At 58.5% G+C, this 27,608-nt stretch overlaps 1 protein-coding gene and 1 long non-coding RNA gene across 4 annotated transcripts in view; one reads left to right on the forward strand and one right to left on the reverse strand.

The window, feature by feature from the left end:
* Positions 1-262: 262 nt before the first annotated feature.
* Tcf7l1 (transcription factor 7 like 1) overlaps positions 263-27,608 on the reverse strand; it is a 111,571-nt gene continuing 84,225 nt past the window's right edge. For 2 of the 3 annotated variants that reach the window (XM_047522770.1, XM_047522768.1), the window contains 9 exons: positions 16,235-16,318; positions 6,381-6,513; positions 5,435-5,540; positions 5,239-5,322; positions 4,302-4,445; positions 3,680-3,839; positions 3,503-3,610; positions 2,615-2,690; positions 263-1,528 (listed from right to left, as the gene is read on the reverse strand). In XM_047522770.1, the coding sequence (XP_047378726.1) occupies positions 1,095-1,528; positions 2,615-2,690; positions 3,503-3,610; positions 3,680-3,839; positions 4,302-4,445; positions 5,239-5,322; positions 5,435-5,540; positions 6,381-6,513; positions 16,235-16,318 (1,329 nt within the window). In that variant the 3' untranslated portion in view covers positions 263-1,094. The remainder of the gene's footprint in view (positions 1,529-2,614; positions 2,691-3,502; positions 3,611-3,679; positions 3,840-4,301; positions 4,446-5,238; positions 5,323-5,434; positions 5,541-6,380; positions 6,514-16,234; positions 16,319-27,608) is intronic. The other variant, XM_047522769.1, reaches the window with a different exon arrangement.
* On the forward strand, positions 6,190-7,533 carry LOC124963200 (uncharacterized). Its single transcript, XR_007104679.1, has 3 exons — positions 6,190-6,408; positions 6,639-6,713; positions 7,255-7,533. It is a non-coding gene; the product is annotated as an uncharacterized LOC124963200 (long non-coding RNA).

Genomic DNA, 27,608 nt, shown 5'->3' on the forward strand with positions numbered 1-27,608 from the left:
ACCCCAGCGCCAGCTGCCGGGGGAAGCCCGCAGAGGGTGTCCTGCACAGTGTGAGCCAAGACAGGGGCCAGAGCAGAGGCAGAGACCTCCAGCTGGCAGGCTGGCCGTGGAGGCTGGCCATGGTCCGCACTGCAGCACTGCCTGGCCCAGGCGCATCTGGGACTGCAGGCGGGTTGGTGTTCCCATCCTGCTGGGCCTGCTTCAGGTGGACATGGCGTGGTTTGACCAGGGCTCCATTCCACAGGAAGGAATGTTCAGAAGGTCTTGCAACTGCAATTTTATTTTCTTTTGTGAAAATAAACAATTGGGAGTTTAAATTTCTCCAAAAAACATAAAAACAAAACGAAGTACACACAGAAAAAGCACGTGAGGTGATGGGTAGGGCAGAGGAACTTCCGGCTTTGGCAGATTGTGCTGGCGAGGGCCCAGGCGACAGCAGCTGGGCGGGGGGACATGGACCTCTTCCCTGGGGAAGTGGCAGGCCCCGGAGTCCCTCTCAGTGCAGGGGTGGGGACGTCTAGAGGAGCTTGTCCCCTTGGCTGGGGGGCTGTAGGGTCCTCAGTGCCCAGAGCCCGGGCGGGAGCAGGGTGCTGGTGGAAACAGATCAGGCCAAGGTGTCTTCGGAGGAGGTCCCAGCCTTCCTGGAGGACAGTGGAGAGCCACCCGGGGCTGAGCTTGTGAGGAGAACTGGAGCCGGGCATCAGGAGGGGCAGGACGTCCCGATGGAGGCCCTGGGCCAGCCCTCTGGGCAATGGTGACCATGGGGTGGGGGGGACACGGAGGTGAGGAGAGAGTGGGCAGCCAGGAGCAGGAAGGGGCGGCGGCCGGGCAGCTCCTGCCCAGCGCACCCACCGCAGCACAGGAGAGCAACGCTACTAACGAATTCTTTCTTGTGAAGATTTTTTTGTTGTTGTTGTTTTGTTTTGTTTTGTTTTTTTAAAAAAGCCTGAAGTTCAGCTACGGTCACATCTACAGACGTAAAGTGCTGTTGGTACCAGTCACTCTACTGAACAGTCCAAGTGGTCAAATATTGACCAATAAAGTTTCCTTTTTTTCCTTCTGAATTGTTTCTCCTTGATGAGTCACAGGGCAGCTTAGTGGGCGGACTTGGTGACCAAGGAAAGAGGCTGGGCCTGTAGCACAGGGAGGGCCTGGTGGACGTGCAGTGTGGCAGGGAAGGACGGGGGAGAGGTCAGCAGAGCTGCAGGCATGGACCCCAGGGGCAGGGGCCGGGACAGGAGGGGCGGCTGGCTGCCCATCTGGCCAGAGGAGCTGGCCGCGGCCTTGGCAGAAAGGAAGGCTGCTGAATGGAGAGCCAGCTGGGCTCGGGTCTCGGGCTTGGTGGTGAGGGAGAGGGGCTGGGCCTGTTCCGAGTGGGTGGCCGCAGGGGCGGCTGGCGAGGCCAAGGCAGCGGACGGGGTGGCAGGGGAGTCCAGCATGCTGCCATGGGAGGACGCAGGACTGTCACAGGGCTTCTCGGGAGGCAGGTACTGGACACATGGCTTCTTGCTCTTGGAGGCCAGAGCGCCTAGGGGCAAAGGTGAGAGCGTGAGCAGCAGCAGCCAGGCGGGCAGAGCGGGGCCCTCAGTGTGCCCAGCTCCGCGTCTGTGCGCTGCACCACCGGCGACAGGAAATACTCTGCCGAGTACTGCACCGCACCCAGCACCAGACGCCTCTCCGCTGCCCTGCCCGAGCAGGCGGTGCGGCCACCACACACAGGCAGTCGCCTTGCTGGATGTCGCACGTCAGATGACGTAAAGCGTACGGGAGGGTGGGGGCCGTTTTACACCAGGCGTGCCGGTGTGGGCTTCCTGAGGGACCCGGTGTCTGCAGAGCAGAGCGGGCAGGCGGGTCTCGGAACCGAGTCCCACGGACACTGCAGGACAGCCGTACTTTGGAAACAGGATGCCGTGGTGAGAAGCTGCCGCCACAGCCCAGGCCTTCCAGGGCTGACAGGCCCAGCGAGACCTGGCGGGGACAGCTCAGGCGCCACCCTGCCTCCTTCCTCTGACTTCCCGGAGGCCTCGCCACTCGATTTGGCTAAGTTATGGTGCCCTCGGGGGTGGTGCACAAATCTTAAGAGACCAGGGGAAGTCCCGGCAGGAGGGGCAAGGGCAGCAGAGCCCTGCGGGTGGTGCCAGCCGATGCAGGCTGTGCCAGCAGCGGCACCAGGGTGTGCGGCTGGACACCCGTCCCAGAGGGGCCCCTCTGTGCCAGGTGAGATTCTGGGCTAAGAATCACTAAGCAGCTCTTAAACCAGGCCCTTTCTTCTGGGGGTCAGCCAGAGGAATGTGGGGCCCGACCCACTGGGTCCACGGACGGGCGGCATGCAGTCTGTGCCGGCTGCTTCCGGAGGGCGCTGCCAGGACGACTGCACCATGTCCACCTTTGCCTTCTGCACTGACCCTAGAACCCAGCCCCAAGAAGCCACTCAGCCAACTGAGACGTGTTGGCGGGACTCTGCAGGGCAGCTCCACCTGCAGTTCGCTAAGATCCTCAGCTGGTCACCTGTGAACAAGTGACTGTAGCCCCGCCCAAGTGCACCAGAGGCAGCTAGGGGCAGAGGCCACACGGAGCCCTTGGGAGGGGACAGAGAGGAGGCCCGAGGACCCACCGTCAGCCTCCTGCACTTGCTGCTGCGTCTGTGCCTGTGACAGCTGCTTTTCTCGCTTCCTCTTCTTTTTCTTACCCTGAAAAATACAGCAGAGGAAGAGCTAAGCCAGGGCAGTGCGGGAGTGGCAGCAGCCCAGCAGGGGCCCAGGGCAGGGACACCCACTGAGGCCGGGAGCCGGCCTGCCTTCCCACTCAGACGCTGCCTCCCCTGGCCCGGGCACCATCCTTGGAAGGACCCACGCTCCTCCAGGCTGGTTTCCCATCTCTGTCCCTAGAATAGTGGTCCTTGGTCTCTTCTGAAGGGTCCCATTGAGACACCGCTCTGAATCCTCTTGTCATAGAGGAAGCAGAAGGGACACACGTATGAGCTGTCCAGTGCAGGGAGCTTACAGACCGCCCCCCCCCGAGGCCCACGCACTGGTCTCCATGACCCTGTCCAGTGCAGGGAGCTTACAGACCCCCCGAGGCCCAGGCACTGGTCTCCATGACCCTGTCCAGTGCAGGGAGCTTACAGACCCCCCCCCCCCGAGGCCCACGCACTGGTCTCCATGACCCTGTCCAGTGCAGGGAGCTTACAGACCCCCCGAGGCCCAGGCACCGGTCTCTGCGACCTGGACAGGAGCCCATGGCTCAGGAACCTTTGGACCCAGCACTGTGCCCAGGTTAGGAGATCAGAGGTGGAGTCCAGTTCAAAAGGGAAGGGCACCAGCTAAGTCTGTCCTCAGGCTACCTCCTGGGCCTCCTGAGAATTAAAACGGCTTTCTTATTTTTGGAGACGTGTGACCCTCCCCCTTGTCTAAGAGTCCTCAATACACAGAGTCACGTTCTTCTCTCTGCCCCTGTAGATGAGCTCCTGGGCGCTGGGCCTCCCCTGCCCGGGGGCACTCACGTAGTTGTCCCGAGCTGACCAGGTCGGGTAGAGCTGGGAGTGCAGCTGCCGCTCTTTCCGGGCCAGCTCGTAGTACTTGGCCTGTTCTTCTCGAGACAGGTTGTGCCACTGGGGAGAGAGGGCCAGAGGTGTGACGGGGGCGCGCGGGCGGGCGTGGGCACAGCGGGCGGGCCTCACCTTTCTGCCCAGGATCTGGTTGATGGCTGCGCTCTCCTTCAGGGTGCACTCGGCCACGACCTTGGCCCTCATCTCCTTCATGTACAGCATGAAGGCGTTCAGAGGCTTCTTCACGTGGGGCTTCTTCTCCTCCTCCTTCTTCACGGAGACGGGGGACTTCCTGGGGGGCAGGCGGCTGCAGGTCAGCACGCGCCCCGGCCGCCCATGCTGCTCCCAGGCGACCCCCGCGCCTCTTCCTCCTGCAGTTCCCAACCTCAGGACGACCCCACAGCCGAGCTCTCTGCAGAGTCACCCGGTCATCTCCTGACCAAGGGGCAGAGGGCGGGCGAGCCGAGCCGCCCCTCCCCCAGGACCAGGAAGGTAGGGGCCTTGGCTCTCAGCTCTGCCACGGCCGCCAGGAGTCCTTGAGCGACCTTTCTGCTCTCCCGGCCTCACAGGCGTGGACACTGCAGGGCAGGGAAGGGGAGCTGGAAGCCAGCCGGGCCCTCTCTCAGCCTCTAGGGCCCGCCCGCACCCCTGTCCTTCAGGTGTAGGCCGTCTGGGAGGAGGGGAACAAGACGGGGCGCGGGGCTGGCGGTCGGGGGAGCCAACCGCAGTCCCCTCCCAGGCGGCCCTGACTCACGCGCTGGCCGCGGGGCTCAGGCTGGGTGCTGCTGGCTCCTGCTTCACGATGGGGGACACGATGGCCGGGTGGGGGATCCCTGAGGTGGGCAGGCCGGGATGGGCGGGGGCCACCACGTGAGGGGAGAACCGGCTGGAGACCAGGCTGGGCACGGGAGAAGCGAAGAGGAACAGACTGAGCGCGCCACCCGGCCGGCCCATGGCTGCTGCCCAGGCCCGAGGCGCCAGCGGCCTCTGCTGGGCAGAGATGGAGAGTGAAAGGTCGTCTTCTGGAAAACCAGGTCTGGGAGCACATAAGGACACTCCTCGGCCCCAACACGAAGGTCACCCAACTCCGGTGCCAGACACAGGTGGACTGAAAAACACTGAAGTTGCTGGGTGTGGTGGCGCAGGCCGTCAACCCAGACTCAGGAGGCTCAGGTGGGAGGATCAAGAATTCACAGCCAGCCTCAGCAACTTTGGGAGGCCCTAAGCAACTTAGTGAAACACTGTCTCAAAATAAAAAAAAAATGGAAAGGACTGGGACGTGGCTGTGTGGTAAAGCACCCCTGGTTCAATCCCTGGTATCAAAAACAGAAACAAAAAGCAGAACCTGCTTGGGGTCAGAGGCCAGGGTGCAGGAGGAGCTGGCTCCTGCAGGGGTTGTACTCCCTCCGCCATTGGAGGACTCATCTCCAGTGGGACAGAAACTGCTTTGAACGACCTCCTCTCCTACAACATCTCAAGAATTGAATTCCAGCCCATGGCCTCGTGCGTGTGCCATACTCTCAATGCTTCTGGGCTGCAATGCTGGGAGGGAGGCAGGAGGGGAGGGCCGGGCTCAGTGACCTGTGGTCTCCATCTTCCTGGGGTTGGGGAGGGGGCTCGAGGTGGGAGCTGACAAGGCACAGGCGTCTCCTGCGTGTGGCTGCAAGCTCGAGGCCCAGCCCAGGACTCACCTGGACATGGAGGCGTTCACGGCGAGGGCAGGGTACGGGTGCCGGAAGCCACCGGGAGGAAGGGAGTACACGGGCTGTCCTTGCCTGCAGGGGCCAGGAACAAGGACGTCTGCGCAGATCTTGGTAAAGTTCATGGGGGGAGAGGGGCTGGGGGAGGATGGGCGGGAGCGAGGCAGGAAGGCCACAGGTTCCTTACTGTGGGACAAGCCAGCCGAGGGGATGGGGGATCTGTCCGACAGCTCCAGGAGACAGCGGGTAGTAGGGCGACAGCTCGGGTGGGTGAGGGGGCCGGGGGATTCCTGCTTCAGAGAGCTCGGCGTTAGACCGTTGCCTCACCCACCCCACAACGTAAAAGGCACCACGGACCCTCCCCAGCTGGAGGGTGCCCCTGCCCCATGGCTCTCTTCCACCCCTGGGGCCCGGGCCAGCCTGTCAAGGACCCCAGGGAGGTGGGACTAACTCATCTGCTCTCCATCTGCCTGGGCCTGTCTCTGGGCAGCAGTCGCTCCGGCCACTGGACAGACACCACCAGCGTCTTTAAGAGCATCAGGCACTCCTGACAGAGACCTGGCGTCCGGAGTCATTGGTTAACTGACTTTTAGAAAATCTGCCTCATTTCCAGAGAAAGAAACTCTGGACTTTATCGTTTGGGTCTGTGGTGCTGGGGCTGGAACTCGAGGCCTGGCTTGAGTGAGGTAGCCCACCCTGGCCCCCAAACTCTGTTCCACGTTTGCCCTCATTATCTGCAACTCTCGGAGTTGTTATTTCTCCCAAGGTGGCTCCGGACCGGCTGCGTGCTGTGACGGTTCTGCAGGACTGTGGTGGAGACGGTGGCTCCGCGGGTGGACAGCAGGTGCACAATGACTCCTGCCTGCACTACACCTGCACTGCTGCCAAGGACTCTCCCTGAAAGCAGCCAGTCGAGGGCACAGGTTCTGGTTAGGGAGGCAGAGCCTGCAGCTGGCCGGACTTTGACAGAGCCAACTGGATGTTCACTGTGGGGAGCAGGCTCGAGGAGCGGGTGGGCCACGAGACTCCTGCAAGCCGGGGACGCCAGCTGGATGCAGGTCTGCCTCATCTGAGGCTGTGATGTCCCCAGAGGAAGAGCCTGCAGGAGCAGTGCCTTCGTGCAGATGCCTCACCTGTCTTTGGATCAATCTCCGGAGAGAGGTGTGTGGGAGGGGAGCCGGGGGAGAAGTGGTCGCTGCTGTAGGTGATGAGGGGCGTCAATGGGTGCATGTGATGTGGGTGCTGAACAACAGGGACTTTATTAGACTGAAAGACAGAAAAGAAGGACTATGACCAGTTGCCTGGGAGAAGGGAGTAAGTTAGCTCTTACTTTCTGAGTCGAATGCATGCCAGGTATTTCCCTGTGACATTCCCTTCTGTCCTCATCACAGCCCTGGAGAGGAGGAAGCCACAGGATCAGATCACCCACCCTGACTCTGAAAGGGATCCAGCCCTCCTCCCACCTGGTAAGAAGCTGCATCACCCCGACGTGGACAGGAGGAAACATCAGGAAGGTTAGGTGACCCAGACACAGTAAGCCAGCAGCAGAAGTGGGCTTCCCTTGCCCTGGGAGGCTCTGCCAAAACCAGACTGCTTTCCCCACACTAGCTGCCTCCCCAGGACCCGAGCAAGCATGTCAGAGAGAAGGGACAGTTATTGCTCTATTGGCGGGGGGACTGAGCCCAGGTTGCTTTACCACTGAGCTACATGCCCAGTTTTACTTTTTCTTTTGAGACAGGGTCTCAGTAAGTGGCTGAGGCTGACCTTGAACTTGGAATCCTCAGCCTGGAGTCACTTGGATACAGGCATGTGACACCACACCCAGCGACATCCATTTTTTTTTTTTTTTTTTAAAGGTGAACAAGTTATAAGTGGAGGAGATTTGTTTAATAAAAAGAAATTTGTAAAAGAGATATCTGGAGGGGCCCTGGGGCTAGAACTCCAGACAGCATTATGCCTGTTTGAATCTCTCATTCTGTGGATTCCAAGCCTTTACTCCTTTTATAGGATGGCTGTTTGATGCTCGGGTCAACCGTGAGCTGTGCGCTTCCTAGGCGCCCCTGCCGACAATCGCCTGGCTGTGTTTTCAGCAGGCTGAGCAGAGGAGCGGCAGAGAACAGTCACCAGGCGGGGTCACAGGACCTGCTGGTGGGAGCACACTCCACCTGAACTCCTTCCTGTCCCCTCTGGAGTGGGCTCCTGTGATGCTGCACAACAGTTTAAAACATTTCCTTCTTACTGCCGTCACCTGTTCACTTACTGGCTGTTGACGATGTCGCTATATACGGGAACATATGATACAAATGAAAGTATAAGACATAATTCTAAGATCACTTTCTAGAATCTCAATGCATCTAAATGATGTATTTGGGTTTCTTGGAAACAACTTGGTCAAATGAATGACTTTTGGTATAATAAATGCAGAATTACCAGAGAAAGTGAGTGATAAAAGTAAAAATTATACAGGACAATTTTTTTTAAGTGCTGGGGATTGAACCCAGGGCCTTGTACAAAGCGCGCTCTGCCACTGAGCTACATCCCCAGGCCTGTCTTTTATTTTGAGACAGAGACTTGCTAAGTTGCAGAGGATGGCCTTGAACTTGAGATCCTCATACCTCAGCTTCCTTCATGAGTTGCTGGCTTTACAGACAACAGTTAAAAAAAATGCACAAACTATGATTTAAAAAATAGACTAGCAGGTGTGCGGTGCACACTTGTAATTCCAGTGACTTGGGAGCCTGATGCAGGAAAATCACAAGTTTGAAGCCAGACTCAGCAACTTAGTGAGACGCTGTTTGAAAAAAGAAGTTGGGGTGGCGGCTCAGTGATAAAGCACCTCTGGGTTTGACCCCCAGTACAAAACAAAACAACAACAAAAAAACAAACCCTAAATAGGAGCACACCAAAATATAAATAGTAGTTATGCTGGAGATAGGACTGAGTGATTTTGATTTTTAAAAGTAACTTAACCTTTATATATTTTCTCTTTTTTTATATGGTGCCGAGGATGGAACCCAGTGCCTCACCCACGCTCGGCAAGTGCTGTACCACTGAGCCACAACCCCAGTGCATGAGTGATTTTTAAATTATTTCCATCTCTATATTTTCCAATTTTACTATTACGTAAACACATATGCTTTGATGACGTTGGCCAAATTGTATTGTTATATTGTGTGCATGTGACAATGAATCCCACCATTATGCCAACTCTAATGCACCAATAAAAATATACGGAAGGGGCTGGAGTTGCAGCTGCGTGGTGGAGGGCTTGCCTAGCACGTGTGAGGCACTTGGTTCCATCCTCAGCGCCCCGTAAAAATAACTGCATAAAATAAAAGTATTGTGTCCATCTACAACTAAATATAGGTAGGTGGAAAAACTAAGAAAACGGAAAAAATTAAAAATATGCTTTGAATAGCACACATTTTCTAAGACAGAACTACAAACGACATCAAAAAGCGTTTAGAGAACACAGTCACCGCTGAACCCACTCATCATTTTGGCATTCCTCCTGCCGTCCAGCAGGTGCTAGGTGATATTTGTCTAGGTCATCTGGGGCCACGAAAAGCAGTTTGCAGTGTCAGAAGTCCTGCCTGCCACGTGGTGTTGAGCTTGGCCTTGTCTGCAGTGCAAACCCCACTGAGCACGGGTAGCCCGCCTGGAGCCCACCTGGAGCCCACACGCTGAGTTACCACCGCTGCCCGCCAGGTGGCGCCACGGCCCAAGAAGTGAGCTGGGAGGGGCTGGAGGCAGATAAGCCCTGACTCCTCTAGAGGCTGACCAGGGTGGGGCCCACAGGGACAGGACGTCCACAGAATAAATGGGCAGGAGCGCATGCTTGCTCACCAGCGACCCAGTCCAGGTGTGTGCACCCAGAGAGAGCGCCTCAGACCTCAGAGCCCTCTGGGGCACGGTTCCTTCCTGCAGTCGCGTGGACCAACTGCTTCCAGTCCATCTGTGTCTAGAACTGCCCAAGCCAAAGCTCTTTAAGCCCCTGGCTCCCCAGCATGTGGCCCCCTTCCCGCCCCTCAGGACTCACTGAAGCCAGGGGAAGGCAACTCTGCAGGGCTCCCGGCCACCTGACGTGCGGTGAGGCCTTCACTGGGCCAGCTTCAGGGGTCAGAGGAAAAGGTTTGCCGCTCAGGCAGTAAGCCTCCAAGGAAGCCACAGGCGTGACAACCGGCTGCCCCGTGGGGGGACACAGGCCATTGGGCTGGTGGCTCTACCTGAGGAAGACATCTGTCTGTCCCCGCACAGCCGATCATCTGCTACCAGTGGAGAGATGTTCTCCTGGGGGCCACGACGCAACTCTTATCTCCTCCCGAGAGGGCTCTGCCACTGGGCCACACCCCACTTTCTGTTTTTTATTGCGAAACAGGGTCTCCCTAACTTGCCTAGGCTGGCCTTGAACTTGCAAGCCTCCTGCCTCAGGCTCAATGGGATCACGGGCATGGACACCACGGCTGGCCACCAGCTTTTTCATCAGTGTTACCAATGCCACAAATCTGACTTTCCACAATGTCGATTCTGCTGTATGCAGAGGTCGATGAGCGGGGAGATGTGGATAAGAATTTCAAAGAGGCTAAAGCTCAGCAGTAGAAACAGAGGGATCGGACTAGGTCACCGCTACCAGCTAAGCTGTGGCCTCTGCAGGCCACAAGCACCTCACAAAACACTTATGGATCCCCAAGGAGACGATGGTAGCAGACACTCCCGAACCAAGTCGCCGCAGCCAAGGGACACAGCAGGACCGGGCCCAACCCAGCCCCTGCTGCTCTTGGCCAGAGTGCACGGCCTGACTGGGAGGAGACCCAGGAAGGCCGGGAGGGGCACTCGGGAAGATGGCCGGCCGGCACCTGTGAAGGCCAAGCAAAGCAGGGGAGGGCAAGGAGCTGGGCTGGAGACCGAGGACTCACACGCTGCCGTGCAGGGGCCCAGGAAGACACCAGCCCGGCAGGAGGTCTCGGCCACCATCTGACACTCACCGACCTCTCAATCTACCTGGGGTTAGGTAAGGAGAAAGGATAGCGTTTCTGCCTTGATTCTGCAACTGTACTGTGGCTCTGTGACAAGGGTGTCTCTGTCCTAAGGAAACACAACTCAAGTAGTTAGTGATAAAGGGGCCACCGTCTCCAAGTGACTCGACAAAACACATACGTGTAGGGAGGTGGGCAGGGCGGAGCGGCGGGTCCAGGGGTGAAATCTGCCCCTGGATAAAAGGAGTTTAGGCATTCCCTGCATTATCTTTGTAAATTTATCTGAGAGTTAGAAAATCATACCAAGAAGTTACTACTGTGTGCTCAGCCTCGGAATCAGCCCTGCAGGTGTTTCAGGGCTTCTGGGTCTACACTGCTCTACTGTTGAGAAGGTAGAGAAGTCGTGTGTTTTCAGCACTGGGGATCGAAGCCAGGGGTGCTGTACCATTGAGCTACGTCCCCAGCCCTTTTTGCTTTTGGGGCAGAGTCCTGCTGAGTTGTCCAGGCTGGCCCTGAGCGTCTGTCCTCTTCCTCAGAGTCCACAGTAGTGGGGATCGCACGCGCACACCAGCACACCCAGCTCCGAGGCAGTCTCGAAGGGGAAAGGCCAGGGAGCGTCTTACTTGAGAAGTGGCATGCTAAGCAGCTCCGGCTGAGGCTGCAGCGGCGGCAGGGAGAAGCCAGTCCCCAGAGAGCTTCCGGCACCGGCTTGGCGACCAGCACTGAGACTCAAGCTCTGCACTCTGCGTCTGAGATGGCCGGGTGACGCCCGCACACTAAAACAGAGCGCGGCCATCGCGAGCGCAGACCGCGGCCCCCCCGCCAGTTCCGCCACGTCCCGGTTCAGCAGCAGCTGCGTCCCCTGGGACTTACTGGGATGGGACTCAAACCCTGGGAGTGGAGTCCAGGAGAGTGTGTGTGTGAGAGTGAGTGTGAGTGTGAGTGTGTGCGCACGTGTGTGTGTTGTAGTCCTGGGGACCAGTCCAGGGCCCTGCTCATGGAGACAAGCACTCTACCAGGTGGATTTGTGTGTCAGTGAGCGTCCAGAGGCTTCTGATGGCTGCTGAAGGCTTGATCGCCACTGTCCTGAAGCCAGGTGGACTCGCAGGGGGCGCCTCCAACCCTACACTCAGTCCACACCGAGTTCCATCAGCAGCCTCTGGGGTGGGGCTGGATCTTGGGCCTAAGGAGCCCCTGGGCTGGTTCCAAGACCCACACAAGAGGGCGAGTCTTGGTCCTGGTGCAGAAGGACCGTGAGGCACTGCCAGAGGGTCTTCCTAGTGCCCAGGAGACGGCAGGGAGCTCTGACCTTGACCCCGCCCAAGGCTCTGACGCAGGGCAGAAAGGAGCATGGTTGTTCACACTTGCCAGAACTCATTACTGTTCAGAGAATGTTCCAGAAAGAATTCTAAATGCTGAAGGAGACTGATAAGTCAAGATGTAGGGCCATGAGTGAGTGTTCATGAGTTATTTGTAACCCTTCCTTCCCTTGCCATTGGTATTAGGCCGTCTTACGTCGTGTTCTGACCAAGGGGCCACGAACGGGCGGGAGGCAAAGTGTTGGAGATGTTTCCTTCGCGTGTGTCTGACACGTCAGAAGTGGCTCTGGAGTGGGAGCCACGAGGAGGGAAGCTGAACCTCACCTGACCCTACAAGACCCACTCCCGCTGACCCTTCGGCCTGGAAACAGAAGTGCTTGTTGCAAGTGCAGGGATGATGTTGGACAAATTGTGTTGTTATATGGTGCGCATGTACGACTGTGCATCATTAGGTACAGCTATAATGCACCAACAAAAAATCAGGGAAACAGAAGCATCTGTGTTTGCAAGTCATGGAACTGTTCGTTACACAGCACTTGTCACGGAAATAGCTGACAATGTATCAAGTCCTCAAACATTTCCAAAAATATCTTTTGGAAAATACAGAAAAGAATATTGAATGACAGCACAATCCCAATTTGCAACCTAGAATTAATTAGCTTTTAAAATTTTTTTGTTATGTTCTTTTTACTTAAAAAAGTGCCGAGTGCAGTGGTGCCCTCCTGCAGTCCCAGCTACTCATGAGGCTGAGGCACGAGTTCAAGGCCAGCCTCAGTAACTGCAAGACTGTCTCATAAGGGCTGGGTGTGTGTGTGTCTTAAACGGGCTGTTGCTCACTCGCGGAGGATGAAGGTGTGTGTAGTGGGGATTCAGAAGCAGAGAAGGGACGTGTGCTGGACACTGGCAGGACTCTGCGACACTGGCCACACGGGGGCAAGGCCCTGACTGGCAGCGGACATATGTTCCAGTGTGCGCGGCAGGTGGAAGGCTGAGCAATGGATTCGAGATTTAGCGGAGATGTTCTAAGCAGAGTGCTGAAGGTGTGGCTTGATTTCCTTCCCACTTTGTTGTTCAAGAAGGAACCGGAACCTGAAGATTGGGGAAGTCTCAGCCTATCCATATCGCAAAAACCGAGACAGCGCGTTCCGCAGAGAACACCCAGGGCCCGGCGGGCAAGCACCAGAGACCGTGGGTGTGGCCCGGGGCCCGCCAACCACCTCCACACCTCTCGGCCTTCGGGGCTGCCCAGCTCGGGTCATGGCCACCTGGCTGTGGACACAGGCTGTCCGCCAGCTGCAGGAGGAAGGGCCTGAGGCCGGGTGCTCTTCAAGGTGCGCTGGGTGCTGGTTCCCCACTCCTCCCTTCGCACAGCCCGACAGGCGCAGGGTGGGTGACTGAGCCCCACGGTGTGGTCTCTGTTGGGTGCTGCAAGGCCTGGTCAGGCGCAGCGCCCCCAGGAGAGGGGAGGGGGCAGGGGCAGCAGCCTCAGGCAGGGTCTGTCCACGGACAGTGCGCTTAGCCATCCCATACTGGAGACACCTGTACTGCTCCTGGTTCTCAGAGCTGGCGTTGAGGTGGAAGTGAGGTAGCGACAGAGCTCCCGCTGCCGAACTCCCGCCACTGCCCGCTGAGGGCTGCTCACGAGCCGCCCTCGGACAGCCCTGCGGGACCCAGGCAGCGCTTTCGCCATCGCCCCTGCCCAGCTCAGACCTCTTCTTGACCATTTCCCCTGACTTTCTAATGAACTCCCATCGCCCAGCGTCTTGATTTCTCTAAGCCAGCCAGGATCCAACCTGCCGCGACTTCAAGGAGCCAGCGAAGCCCACGCCCAGGAAGCTGGGGCGCGGCAGGGCCTCCCTCCACTCAGCCTCCAGCCGCAAAGTGCAATCCTTAGAGTCTCAACTCTGCCCGTAGGATCCCCAGGGAGCTTAAAAACTAAGATCCAGCCCCGCCCAGACCAATTAAATCATGTGCCTGGGGATCAGAGGCCGAACTCTATGGGCTCATCATCGCTGCCACCTTTGCAATCTGTGCATTTGTGCTGGCACCTAATCCGGGAGCTCATCACCCCCTGGTCTAGCTGACTGGACGGGACCTAACTGTGCGCTCCCCTCCGATTTCTCAACCACTGCAGCGGCAGCCGCAGCCCGCTGGTGGCGGTGGCGGTGCCCCCTGAGGGGGCGAGGGCGGGGGCGAGACTCCCACTTAGTAGATGAGGAAACCGTGGCACAGAGGGATGCCACAGTGTGCCTGAGGCTGCACAGGAGGGAGGTGGAGTGGGGTTCAAAGGTGCCATCCTCCTGCCGTGCACACGCCTGGGAGCGTGGAGCTCTGACTCCAAAACCCCACTTGTGTGCAATGGATCAAAAAATATATATATATATATAAAGCCACCCCCCAAAACAAAAGGCTCCTCGCACAGAATTCCAAGCTGACGCTGAGGTGCCTTTCCCCAAGGGCTCTCGAGCGCCCGAGGCCCGTTTCCGCCTTGCGGTCTCAGAACGCAGAGCGTGACATCACTAGGAAACCGTCCCCTCCACTACGGTGTGGCCTCTATCAACAGTTAAGGCAAGGAAGGTCTCCTCCGCGGTGGCCACGGGTGTGCAGCTGCAACCCGGGGCAGAACCTTGGAGAGTTCAGGAGTTTCACGTAGCTTTCCGTCACTTACCCTGAGATGGTAAGTGGCGAGGAACCGATTTATTGGAGGCAAAGGGTCTAGAAAGAGGATGAAAGCCCGCAGGTCCAGCACGGTAGGAGTACAACGCAGCGGCGAAAAGCTCAGAGGAGCCACACCCTCAGGAGCCGCCCGCACTGGAGCGGCAGGGGCAGCGCCAGCCAGGCTGCCTCGGTGGGCAGAAAACACACGCAGCCAGGGAAGCCTGGGGAGCCCTGGAGAGAGCCAGACCTGCCACGGCAGGGGAAGGCTGGACACGGGCATCATGTCCAGCACACCCGTGATCCCAGCGACTCAGGAGCCTGAGAGGAGGACGCAAGTTCAAGGCCAGACTGGGCAACTTAGTGAAAACCTGTCCTGAAATAAAAAAATAAAAAGGGCTGGGACATGGCTTAGCACTCTGGGGTTCAATCTCCAGCAGCCGAATAAATAAATGAAGCTAGAGGAGAAACAACGAGCGGAGAGACCGCAGGTGGACGGAAGGGAGAAGGGCAGCCCTGACACCTCAGATCTGCTGCAGGGTGCTGGGGCTGGCACAGGATGGCTGGGCAGGGGGAAATTCAGGGCTGAGGTGTGTGGTCCACCAAGGTCACTCAAGCCACTAGAGGGCACCCGGACCTCATGCTCACCACCCCAAGAGGGACCCTGGGGCCAGAGCTGCCAACCCGGCCTATCCTGAGCACTTTTCAATGGGCTGCTCTGCCGTGGTGAGGCCCCAGGACCTGCCAGGCAGGCCAGGTGGGCAGGCCAGGGCTGTCTGGGTTGCTCGTGGGCCCTGTGTGGCCCCCTGACCTGCCTCGGCAGATGCTGTGACATCTGAGAGTCACCCAGGACGGTGCAGGGACTGCCAGGCTCTGCCACCGCTGGCTGGTCTCCAGAGGACTGGCAGCCCCACAGGCTCAGGGTGCTACCATTTCTGTTCTGTGTATCTCCTGTCTCCTCAAGTGGACACCGAGCTTTCAATGGGTGGGGATTAGCAGTGCGTCTGAAATGTTCTGTGAGAGAGGGAAAGTGCCCGGTTTGCTCTGAGGCACCCTGAGGTAGGTGGGCATGGGGGTTCCTTACCTAATGTGCTCTATTTTTTGGGGGGAGCTACCAGGGATGGAACTCAGGCACTTGACCACTGAGCCACATCCCCAGTCCTATTTTGTGTTTTATTTAGAGACGGGGTCTCACTAAGTTGATTAGTGCCTTGCTTTTGCTGAGGCTGGCTTTGAACTTGAGATCCTCCTGCCTCAGCCTCCCAAGCCGCTGAGATTACAGGTGTGGACACCACACCCAGCAATGTGCTCTACTTTTATGTATCTTTAAAATTTTACTGAATGAGGTTTCCCAAACATCACCTGTCCCCATGTCTGCCTCACAGTTAGCACAGGGTGGCATCAAAGGCCTGGTCCCTGGCCGCACCCTCTGAGATTCTGGGACTCAGAATGCGGAGACCAACTGGCTGGCTGTGGGGAGCCTGGTCTCAAGGTCGGAACTGAGCCAAATGCAGGAATGTGCAGGGCAAGGGCGATGCTCAGGCAGCATCTCCTCTCCACCTGGATTCCAGCCCCTGGCATGTCCTGAGGAGCTGGAACCTGCTCAGACGGGACCCCAGGGCCCCAGGCCCACAGAGGAGCCCCAGCTTCTGTGCACACGTCTTAATGGATCCTTTCCTGCAGCAGCTTCTGTGGAGCCCCTTAACCGCTGCCTCGTGGCTTCGAGGCAGAAGCGAAGGCAATGTTGAGTGAGATGCAACAGGACAGAAAGGTCCCCGTGCCCACGAGGTGTGGCTGAGGGATCCAGGGCAGCGGCAAGGATCTGCAGCGGGTGTCCTGAAGAGCCAGGTGAACAGCCAGGCCCGTGATGTGCCAATCGTGGTTCAAGGGCGTGGACAGGACACAACTCATGGTCAGCCTGATTGTTCCCGCACCAGAGGAAGCTCTGTTGGCCCATCAGCTTCCGGAAGGTGCCAGGGAGGAAGATGATGAGGAGGGCCAGGGTCACTTTGGTGCTTTACGGTGGAAAGAACTTACCAAGTGTGCTGGAGAGGGCGACCTGGTGTCCTTGACTGTGGTGCTGGAGGGGGCCTCGAGGAGGGGCCACTTCATGTGCAGGTACTGCAAGGGGAGGAGCACACACACCAGTGAGAGGGGCCACCCCAGTGCCCAGCGAGGTCCCCATGCTGCAGGAGGCTGCGCTGACCCTGTGCTCTCCAGGCGGGAGGACCCCCACGCCCAGGTCCCCTCTGCTTCTGTCAGGGGACAAGCTGGTCCCCTGGAGGAGCAGGGGCCACCGATGCCATCCTGCCGGTTCATCCCCATCTCTCGCAGCCTCACCCAATGCTCCCTGAGAAAAGCCTCTTCAGGAGCAGCTGGCCAGCAAGTGATAAGACCCCTGCCTGAACTTGCAGCCCATGGGGTTTCCAGCCCCCAAGCTTGCTGGGCTTCTTACAGTGTTCTCACCCTTCAAAGATCACCCTGCACCCACCCGCTCCCTGGTACTGCTGCAAAAAACTCAGACCCAGCAGGGAATCCCCTCTGCGAACACGTGCATGCACACACACACACACACACACACACACACACACACAGGGATCCCCTATACAAGCACACGGATCCCCTATACAGGCACATGTGTGCATGTGTGCGCACACGCTCAGGGATCCCCTATACAAGCACACGTGTGCGTGCGCGCACACACTGGGGCTCTGTCCCAGTGAAAGCCTCCCTCCACCTGGCCGTGCAGCCTTGGCCTGGGTGGAGCAGAGCCCACCTGGCCCCGAGGGCCCCAGGGCTGCTCCTCTGCCCGCCTGAGACTCAGCTCGGAGCTGCTTCTTCATCTGAAGGGGAGCTATTGTCCCTGACGTCTCGGGTGCAAGGTGCGGGGACAGTGTGGGGCTGAGCACAGCGCCGGGCACGGGGATGTTCATGGTGTCGCCCTGCACACACACAGGCCGCCTCCCTGCAGGATTCTCCAGGCCCCCTGGAGACAGAAAGAGGTCAGAATGTCCCTTGCTCAGCTCATTTGACGTCGGAAAAGGACAGGACGTGGCCTTGCGCCTCGGGCACGGTCCAGAAGTGGCAGGAAACCCTGGAGGGCCCTTGGCCCCTCATCGTCCTAAGGCTTGGCCAGGACGAGGGCTTCGAAGGTGTCCACAGGCAGGCGTAGTCCCAAGGACACATCTGCCAGGCACTGTGAGCCGAACAGGATACAGGGATGGACACTGAGGCCCTGGAGTCCAGCCCCGTCCCCTGCTGACCATCTTCTTCCTCCTTTCTTCCTGGCCCGCCCTGGTGCTACCCAGAGCCTACACCTCCTGCACACACTGGCCGATCCCGATGCCTGTGCAAGGTGAAGGCACTGGAAGTGGGCAGTGCTAGTGGCCCATGTAAGTTTCAAAGCCTGTTCTCCAGCCCCGTCTAGCCTTCCTGCACAGAGCTGGGGCGGGGGTGGACCCGGGCGCACGCTCTTCACAGCTGGACGGTCGACACCCGCCCCAACGCTTCCTCCCCCGCTGGGCCTCCCCTGCTTTTTCGCTGCCACCCAGACGGAGGGGATGTGCAGACACCGGTGATCTGTGGGGATGCTCCAGGCAGCCAGAGCTCACACCCATGCACCAACCCTGTTCCAGAGCGTACTGGGCAAATTCTGGAAGCAACACCCCAACCTCAGGTGCTAGAGAATCCCGCCCCCCTGCAGTGAGACACAGGGGAAGGGAGACCGAAGGTCACGGGCAAGGTCACAGGCGGTGGCTCACAGAAAGCTGCCTTCTAGCTTGGACTCGACTGGGGCCTGGGGTCTGAGTAATGCTGTCAGCACCCCTGGGTTGGGCTGGAGAGTCCTCTGCTGTGGGCGACGGTGCTACAGTGTGAGCAGCATCCCGGCCTCTACCTACCAAAGGCTGGTAGCCTCCTGCCCAATGTGATGGCCAAAAATGACTCAGACGTTGCCAAAGGTCCCCTGGGGTGGGGAGGCTGTGCCCCAATTCCGTGTGAGAGCCATGGGGTTTGCCTGCCTGGCTCTGGGACGTCCAGGTATGCACACGCGTGTGAACACACACGCAATGGCAAAGGGCTCCAGCAACAGCTGTGATCTTGGGTCACTTGCCAAGTGCTTGGTGTCCCACCCACCTAACACGGGGTCTGGGGCTTCAGGTGGGGAGGAGACCACCAGGCCTCTCCTCCCCTTGGTCAAGACTCACACGCTGACTCTACCCTGCAGGGTGGGTGACAGTCTGCAGCCCTGCCCACCGCTGAAGGGCAGTCCCTGACAGGTCTGTCCCACCGTGTGTGGGAACAGCGGTGGGAGGGGGCTCTGGGGTGATGGGCGGAGAGGACCTGTCCTGGGAGTGGGCAGTGTGGAGGGCTGTCACCCCCTTGCCCGCCTGTGCCTCCCCAAGGTTTTGCAGTGTGCTGGGGTGGGTGGAGGCTGCGTGGCCTGTGCAGTGCAGCTGAGGAAAGGCGCGTCGCAGGGTCGGTGAGCTTCCCAGGACCGTGCATCTGGCCACAGGAGCGCGACGCTCCCGGGACCTCAGCCCAGGAACAGGAGGGGGGCAGTTCTGAGGTCCTAGGCAAGGCCCGTCCAAGGCCAGCGGAGACGAAGCTCCCCCTGGTGGTGATTCTCATGAAGGCCAGCCCCTCTCTCACCCAGGGCCTTCGCTCCTGTCCTCGGGGATTAAGTGACATGTGGCTGAACTCAGATTCTTGGCACAGTAAGGAAGTGTGTTTCTCTGAGCCCTCTGGTGTCCGTGCAATGGCTCCTGGAGGCTCGGCTCCTAACCGACCTCCCCACAGGGGAGGTGAGCAGGCCGGACCCTCCCTCCTGGGATTCCCACTGGATGCAGAGCCTGGGCACCGATGGCCTAGCTACAGCAACAGTGGCCACCTCTGGGGTGCTGCATACGATAAGGACTCTTGACAGTCGACACAGAAGGAGCAACCCGACAAGGCCAGGCAGGGCCTGACGCGGCACAGCCTGCTACCTGGTGTGTGGCGGAGTGCCGGAGGCGCTCACCTCCACGTCCCTAGCTCGGGTGAACAAGTCTCTCCGTGACATCTGTGTCAGTGCTGCTGTGGGTGTGGTTTGGCCCATTGCTCCTCATCTCCTCACTGTCCTGCGTCCCCTTCTGTCCTCGGGCCCCTCCCCGGAGCCCTCCTTGGACGGAGCTCTGGGCCAGGTGGGCTGTTTCCGCTCGACTCGGGCCTGGGGAAGGGACCCTGTGAAGGATGCCTGCCCTAAAGAGCTGAGCCCCTTTCCTGCGGGGAGGGGGAGTCGTCCTCCAAGACCAGCTCCGCCTGGAGACCCAGCGCAGATTAACTGCAGCTGTGCCCTGGAATTTCCCCAGCACACAAATCTTCCTGATGTGAAACAGCTGGGAGGAAATCCCAGCATGCCCTGCACAGAGGTAGCACTGCCAGCAGGGAGCAGGTTAACCCTCCCGCTCCCAGGCCCAGGGAGGACGAGGCCCCTGCCAGCCGTCCCGCCCCAGGCTTGCTCCGAGGGGCAGAACCCACGCGGCTCTGGGGACGCGCACATTCCTTCTGTTCACACATTCTCAGGGAAAGCCCTCCAAGCCCCGCCAGGCACAGGCATGGAGGAAACAAAGCTTCCCTTACAGAATCCACAGCAGGGCTCCAAACGGGGCGGGGCGCTGCGTTGGGAAGCCAGGAAAGCAGGAAAAATGTCCCCAGGTGTGAAAATCTCAGCCCCAGGCCCTGCACTTTCTCCACATCCCAGTCTTGCCTGTTTCTGAGCTTCAGTAGCAGAAAATGGGACTTGGCAAGTTTAGGTGACCATTCCTTCTTGCCCCTGTGGTCCTCAGTGGAAGTGACTCCAGAGACCTAAGAAATCAAGGCCCCCTTGAGTAGGGAGGTGAGGACTCCCAGTCCTCCCTGAGAGGAGGCTCAGGCACGGTGCACCACAGGGAGGCTAGGAAACCCGACCCCGCGGGCCGCGCTTTCCACGGTGACGTGCCCATGCTCTGCTCTTCAGGAATATCAGAATACAGACAGAACTCAGACAATGCCAACCTGTCAGTAAGTGGGCAAGTGAACTCAACGTACGCTTCTCCAAAGAAGAAATACAAATGGCCAAGAAATAGATGGAAAAATGTTCAGCATCTTCAGCCAATCAAAGTGCGCGCACCCTCCTAGAGAGCACAGCCGCAACGGCCGTCATCAGGAACACACGCCCTAGGGGGCGCTGGAGAGGACGAGGGGGAAGGAGCACTTCCACACTGGGTGGGTCGGGCATCAGCCCAGCACTATGGAAACCAGCAGGGAGGCTCCTCAGAAGACAGGCAGGGAACCCCCACTGACCCAGATGGACCTCCTCGGTATTGACCCGAGGACTCACCGTCGTCACACCACAGTGACACCTGCATGCCCGCGTTCACAGCAGCACAATCACAACAGCCAAACTACGGAACCAGCCTGGGTGTCCATCAGCGGATGAGTGGACAGAGGCACTGCGGCATACGGACACTGCGGAGTTTCATTCAGCCATGATGAAAAATGGAATTATGTCACGTGTAGGAAATGGATGGAACTAAACACATGTTAGGTGAAGTCAGTCCAACAAAGTCGTATGTTTTCTCTCGTGTAGAGAGAAAAACGAAGAAAAAAGACGTGTGGAGGAATCCCATGAAAACAGAAAGGAGATCAGTAAAGCAGAGAAGTGAGGGAAATGGGAAGTACTGGGGAGCAATATTAAGCATGTACTATCGGATTATATTGTTACATGTGTGCATGTACTATTGTAACATATCCCACAATTACGCATAATTATAATGCACCAGTTAAAAATATGGAAAAATGCTTTTCTTTTTCATTTTTTGAGGAAGGGTCTCACTATGTTGCTAAGGTTGGCCTCTAACTTGTGATCCTCCTGCCTCAGCCTCCTGGGTCACTGGGATTATAGACATGCACCATCATGCCCCGCCAAAGGCAGTTTTTAACAGAAAGAATTGTATTACAAATGAAAAAATATGAAGAAACAAGCACTTTTCCCTTATTCTCCGTTCTGCCAGTGGGCAACTGATTAATTCTGAAAGGTTTTCCAAACTCCTACAGGAGTTTTAGCTTTGGAAAACTAACCAGCCGGATCTTCCCCCCACTTAAGGCCCTCCCCTGGTTGGACTGTGGGGTCAGGGATAAAGCTCCAAACTCGCTGGCAGTCCAGTGCTGACCCCGCCAGTCTCGACCTCTGGCTCCAGCACCTTGCGCTGGGTTCTGGGTGCCGTCCACCTGGAGCCGCGCCCCCTAGAGGTGCGCTGAGCAGGGGTCCTCACGGCAGGCCCAGTACCGCGGAGACCCCGCAGAGGCAGTGCAGGCTCCAGGAAGCCCGGGCGGGTCCAGCTGGCCCCAGAGGCCCAGGATCCTTTGCCTTCTGCGGAAGCGGCCGGCCCTGCTCAAGGCGGAAAGCGCTCCGACGTGGGTCAATGAACCCAGCAGCAGGGAGACGGAAGCCTCTCTCCGGCGGAAAAGCACTGGGATCTCAAAAGCGCATTTTCCATATTTTTAATCGGCACATTATAATTATACATAAGATTTAGGAGGACTGGTTCCCCAACGAGGCAGATCAGACAGAGAACCAGGAGAGCAAGGCCAGAAAGCAGACCTCCGCGGTCTCCTCACTGCATCCTCTTTTCTGTGGCCCTGGGGTGGAACTCAATCGCTCGACATCGCGCTGAGTCCCGAGTCCCTCATTTTCTTTTATAAAAAAGCGGCTTTCAGTGTTTGCATGACCGTGCGTGGAATCCCGCTCGCCACCTCCCGGTCTCCCCAAGAGTAGAAGGCGGGGTTCCTCTCAGGCCTCTGGCCAGCGAGTCCTTGCGAATACACCCATTTACAAAGCCGTGGAGCTCCATCGCGAGCTACTTCTGAAATCAACAGACAGAACCATTTTCTGCAGTTATGTAGGGTCACATTTTTGCAGGTTTCAAACCAAAAAACTGGCAGTTTTCTATCCCTTGTCACATTTAGTTAAAAAAAATTTTGTTTTTGGTATCAAGGATTGAACCCAGGGGCGCTGCACCACAGAGTCGCACACCAGCACTTAAAAAAAAAAAAAAAAATTTTTTTTTTCTTAGTTTGAGACAGGGCCTCACTAAGTTGCTCGGGCCTTGCTAAGGTGCTGAGGCCAGCTTTGAACCTGTGATCCTCCTGCCTCTGCCTCCCGAGCCGCTGGGATTATAGGTGTGCGTCACTGCGCTCGGCTCAACGATTTTCTTTGTTTATTTTGAAGCTCTGCCCCTCCGTGCACTGGCAGCAGAGGGCTCCAAAATTATTTCACCCCTGAGTTGTCAACTTGGAAAACAGTAAACAACAGGAGCCCGCAGGCCGGACAGGCTCCGCTGCCCCAGAGGCCCTAGCCCTGCGCACTCCGCCTCTTCCGCACCACCCCTTTCTCTGCAGATTACCTCAAACTGTTCTCTTCCCCTCCAGTTCCAGAGAACTGGAAACTGCCTACCAGAACTCGAAGGAGTTGTTAAAACATCGGCTCTCTCCGGAACAGCTTTCAGTGAGGAAGGAGGGTGGGGGAGCACCACTGGGCCCCAGGCCCCTCTGGGCTCCTGGATTCCCCTGGCTCACCTTCAGAATGGGGTGTTTTACTTCATCTCTCTAAAGGCAGGACCTGGACCTCATGGCCTCCTATGGAGGAAGACAGAAGAGAGGCTGTACACCAGGCGGGGGGTCTCCATGTGTCAATCACACCAGAGGGGACAGGCGCCTGGGGGGCACCTGGCGAGCTCTTGAGGAACAGGTAAACCAGGGGCTACTTTCTTCTCCCAGCTGCTTGGGAGGCTGAGGCAGGAGGATCCCTGGAGCCCAGGGGTTGGAGGCCAAAATGGGCAACACAGCAAGACCTTGTCTCAGAAGAAAAGAGGGAGAACAGAACAGCAAAGGAGAAGGGGCAGACTGCATGGCCACTCACAAGCGGTTACTTTTGTCACTGTGCTGCCCGCTCTCCCCCTTCTGTGGGGCTTGGTGGGAAGAGAGGCCCTGTCCAGGGGTGTGCAGGTAAAGCCTCTCTAAACAAGAAGCACAGCCCCAGACCCTGTCTTGTAGCAAAAAGAAAGGAAACAAAACCCAAAACCAAAGAAACGAGATCAAGTCTCAGAAGGCGGAGTTGGGCGGGGAGCTAACAACGTGCAGCTGGCTCTCTGCACACTGCTGTTGGGACCAGGGTTCCCGGGTCTGCCCTGACTCGCTGGAACTGTGGGTCCATTCACAGGTGGCTGGAGGCCAATACAGGCCTGAGGTCCTGAGGGAGCTGACACTTGACCAGTGCCTCTTACTGGCAGGAGGGGGGGGAAACCTTTTCCAGCACCAGGCTGGGCCAGCCTGGTGGCCCTGACCAGGGGACCCCTGGAGCAGAGCCCTGTGCGTCCACCTGCCCTTGGGTCCTCATTTCTGTGGCCTGGAGCTCCAGGCCCACTTCTCCGGCCTGTGCGTGGGGCCCCACCCTGTGAGCCGTTCCCTGTCGGTTTCTTCCTGGACTTTGCTTCAGGCCAGGATTCACTGGGAGCCCGTGTGGGTGAGTCCCAGCCCTTGGCTGCAGTGCGCCCCACCGACCTCCCCGAGCCCGTATGGTTTTGCTCGTGGACGGACAGTCGTGGGGCACAGCTCTAGCTGTGAGTGGGCGACGGGGCCAAGGTGTGAGCAGGAGGTTTGAGACGTCTTACCAAGTTTCACACGGTGCTAGCTTCGGGGCAGGAGAGGGTTTATTCCCATTGCCCGTCCACACAGGTCACTAAGTTTCAATTTGCATTTCTGGGTTATAATAAGTAAGGCTGGGGATGGGCTGGGGATGTAGCTCCGAGGCGAGCGCCCTGAGTTCAATCCCTCATACCAAAACCAAAACACAGGCCCAGACGAAGGGCCACAGTGCTAACCAAAGATGTCTGAAGCAACCCTAGTTCAATTATTTTCATCCCAAACCTGTGCCTTCCGCCTCCTCAACCAGAAGCCTTAAATCCTGTGCCTTTAGCTGCTTCCGGCCTCCACGGGCCACCAAACGCCCAGGAACCCAGGCCTCCTGCGCGTGCTGGGCCCTGAGCAGCCTGTCCTGGAGGAGCTCAGCAGAATGACCGAGGGTGGTGCAGGTGAAGGGCCCCAAGGCTCTCCAGGGAGCCACCGCTGCTCCTGCCCAGCCCTTCTTCTTCAGTACGCCTGTCGCTCGCCCTCAGAACCTGTCGCTCGCCCTCAAAACCTGTCGCTCGCCCTCAGAACTGCCTACTGACTGGCCCGGGAGTGGGGGCAGCTCTGCAGAGCACCCAGGAATGCCTAGAGAGCACACAGAGGTCACTGGCCTGTGGGCCACAGGGGGGCTTCAAACCGTGCACAAGTGACCGGGCCAGGAGGGCATGCCGGCACACTCGGGTCCTCTGTCGTTTGTTTAGGGTGCTGGGACGGACCAGGGCCTCATGCACGCTAGGCAGGTGCTCTACTGGGCCACATTCTCAGCCCTTAGGCCTGGGAGACAGGGTCTTAAAGTTGTCCAGGCTGGTCTCCTAGAGATCCTCCTGCCCGGCCCTCTGACAAGCTGGGGTTACGCGTATGCACCGCAGTGCCTGGCTGTTTGCTTCATAGAGCATCTTATACTACCTGATTTCATGTTACCGACCTCTGGATACAGGTAAAGCAGATACTGTCGTCTTCATTTTGAAAACGGGGACACTGAGCCTGCTGGAGTTTTCTGAATTGACCCAAGGTCACCAAAATAGTTGACGGTGGTACAAGAAAGCAGGGCTCTGGGCTTTCACAGATGAACTCGGAGGGTACAGGAGGTAGATTTAGCCTTGGCCTGATCCTGGAAGCTTGGAATGGCAGGTGTGGGGTACGGGAGCTGCCGTGCCCCTCTGCCCACGGCAGGCGGAGCCTGGGGGTCACGGCACGCTCCCTGCCTTGGCTGTGCAGGACCAGGGTGCCTGGCACAACGCCAGGCAGCTACCGACAGTGGGTGGAGACCGCTCTGCCAGGCTTGGATGGAGGTGGGAGAGGGTGACGCTCCGTGGAGCAGCAAGAGTAGGAGGCAGGCCCCGGAACCTTCCCCTGCTGCCGGCACCAGAAGACCAGCTCCTGCGGGGCGGGGGCTGCAGAGAAGGTGGCTGCCACAGAAACAGGCACCATCCGCAGGGAGCCCACCGGCCAAATGCAGGCCTGGGAACTCTCAAGTGTGTGGGTTTCCCTGGTGCGGGAGGAGCTGGAAGGCATCCCAGGTATTGAGGAGGCAGGAAGCAGGGCCTGAGTGTGATCAATGGGGAACAGGAAGTGCTTATCTGGGGCCAGTAACACAGCAGGAGAGCAGCCAGGCAGCCCGGAGCTGCCTCCCGGTGCAGAGCTCCTGGTCCGCTCAGTCCTTCCCCGGGCTCTGCCCGCACAGCGCTGGGGAAGCCACAGCCCTGGGCACGGGGAGACACCCCTCCACAGGTGGGCCGTTCCAGGTGCCGTTCCCACCCTGCAGGTGAGAAGGGACTGAGAACAGGGCAGCCCAGCCTCCTCCACACAGGGCCACGGCTCCTGCACAGAGGCCCAAAATGCAGGTTCTGCGCCTGGCCCTGGTGTGAGTGCAGACACACGGGCACACGGCTGCCAAGGGGTTGGGGACGAGACAGTCCTGCACCCACCCTGAAGGGAGGCCAAGGAAACATGATAGACAGAAGGGCAGGAAGTGAACCCTTATCAGGGGCCTTGTAGGTCAGACACCTGCCGTTAAGTGGTACCAGGGATTGAACCCAGGGTGCTCTGCACTGAGCTACACCCCCAGCCTTTGTTATTTTATTTTGAGACAGGGACTCGCTAAGTGGCTGGGGCTGGCCTTGAACTCACAGTCCTCCTGCCTCAGCATCCCAAGTGGCTGGGATCACTGGTGTGTGCCGCCGCCCTTGGTGTGGCTAGAGACTTCACGTGCATCACTGCAACACACACACTTCCTCGCCTCAGCAAAGAGTGCTGCTCCCAGCTTCCGTCTAACGAGCACCCAGCAGGTTCCCTTTACGAGGCCTCAGCCTGCAGGTGTTTGGTGTACACACACACGTGACAGGAGAACTTTGATTTCTTGGACACTTGCTTACAAAGAGGAGCCACTGGAAAAACGTGTCAATAGCACAAGGTGGTATGAGGCCAAGACAGCGCCAGCGGAGGGGCTAGGGAGGCAGCTCCAGACTGGCCAGGGACATGGGGTGCAGCCCTGTGTGCGGGCGACCCAGGGACTGGAAGAGGGCTGTCCAGACCCCGGGTCAGCACGTCCACCTCCTATCTCTACGCCGACCTCTGCTGGCCCGTGGCCCACCATGCTCCTCAACTCCTGCTCACAGCGAGGCTCTGCTCTCCTCTCCTCTACGTCTCCCTCCGCCTCTCGGGGACGGTACCCAGTCTTACGTGTCTCTTGGCCCCAGTGGTGGCACATCGAGCTGACAGGTGCCTGGCCACCACCCCAGGTGCTTCGGGCGTCTCGGACTCTCTGGAAGTGCCCCTGCCCAGCCAGCTCCAGGTGGAAATGTCGCCTCTCTGGGAAGTCAGTGGCTTCTCTTGCGGTGATCCCTCTCCGGTTGACCAGGTGAAAGCAAGTGACACGGGGCAGTGGGTGTCCGGCCAGGGGTGGTCCAGCAGCCCCTGAGCGTTCACCACCAACACATTTGTGCTTCCCCTATGGTTTATAAACTGACCACACGCGGCCATCCCTCCCTCCGAATCCCCGGGGCGTCCCCAGGCCCCACCCACTGCAGACGGGAAAGTGGCCGCTGGCAGGGGTGTGCCGACCTGTCCAGGTTCTCCTCTATGTGGCCTCTGCGGCCACCGCCTCCACAGCCTCCGTGAGGTGTCTTAAGAGGAGGTTTAAGGACGGGGAGGCGGGCCTGGGCGCTGGTGCCTCCTGGTGCCGCTCGCGGGACCCTGGAACCCGCGCGGCGGGCACCCCAGCTGGCTGGGCTCTGGGCTGGGCCGTGCTGCTCAGCGCCAGCCGGCGCGGAATGCTGCTGGATTCCTTCTGTCTGACCGGGGTGTCACTCTGGGGAGGCAAGCGGGAACGTGCAGAGGTGCCCACACGTCTGCACAGGAGGATGGACGGCTCTCCACCTGGACGTTTCCATGTGCCCTTTCACTCCTTGGCCTCAAGCTGTCTGAGGTTTCCCCGATGAAGGGACCGAGGGACGGCGGAACGCAGAGGTGAGCAACCTGCCTGCTCTCCTCCAGAGACCACGTCAGCCCCCCACCACCAGTGGGGAGAGGGTCCGTGGCTGAGGAGGTTGGCCCTGGGCTCCAGAGGAGCTGAGGACTCTGGTTATTTTCTGCTGCCAACATGTAAACTATAGGGGCAAATGTAAGAAGGGAATGAAGCATTAACGCAAGCGAATCAATATCACCAACAGCCATGTTCAGGAGCCCTGGAACCCCGCAGAGACTG

Source organism: Sciurus carolinensis, chromosome 13 (genome assembly GCF_902686445.1).
Source record: "Sciurus carolinensis chromosome 13, mSciCar1.2, whole genome shotgun sequence".
Taxonomy (NCBI): Eukaryota; Metazoa; Chordata; class Mammalia; order Rodentia; family Sciuridae; genus Sciurus; species Sciurus carolinensis.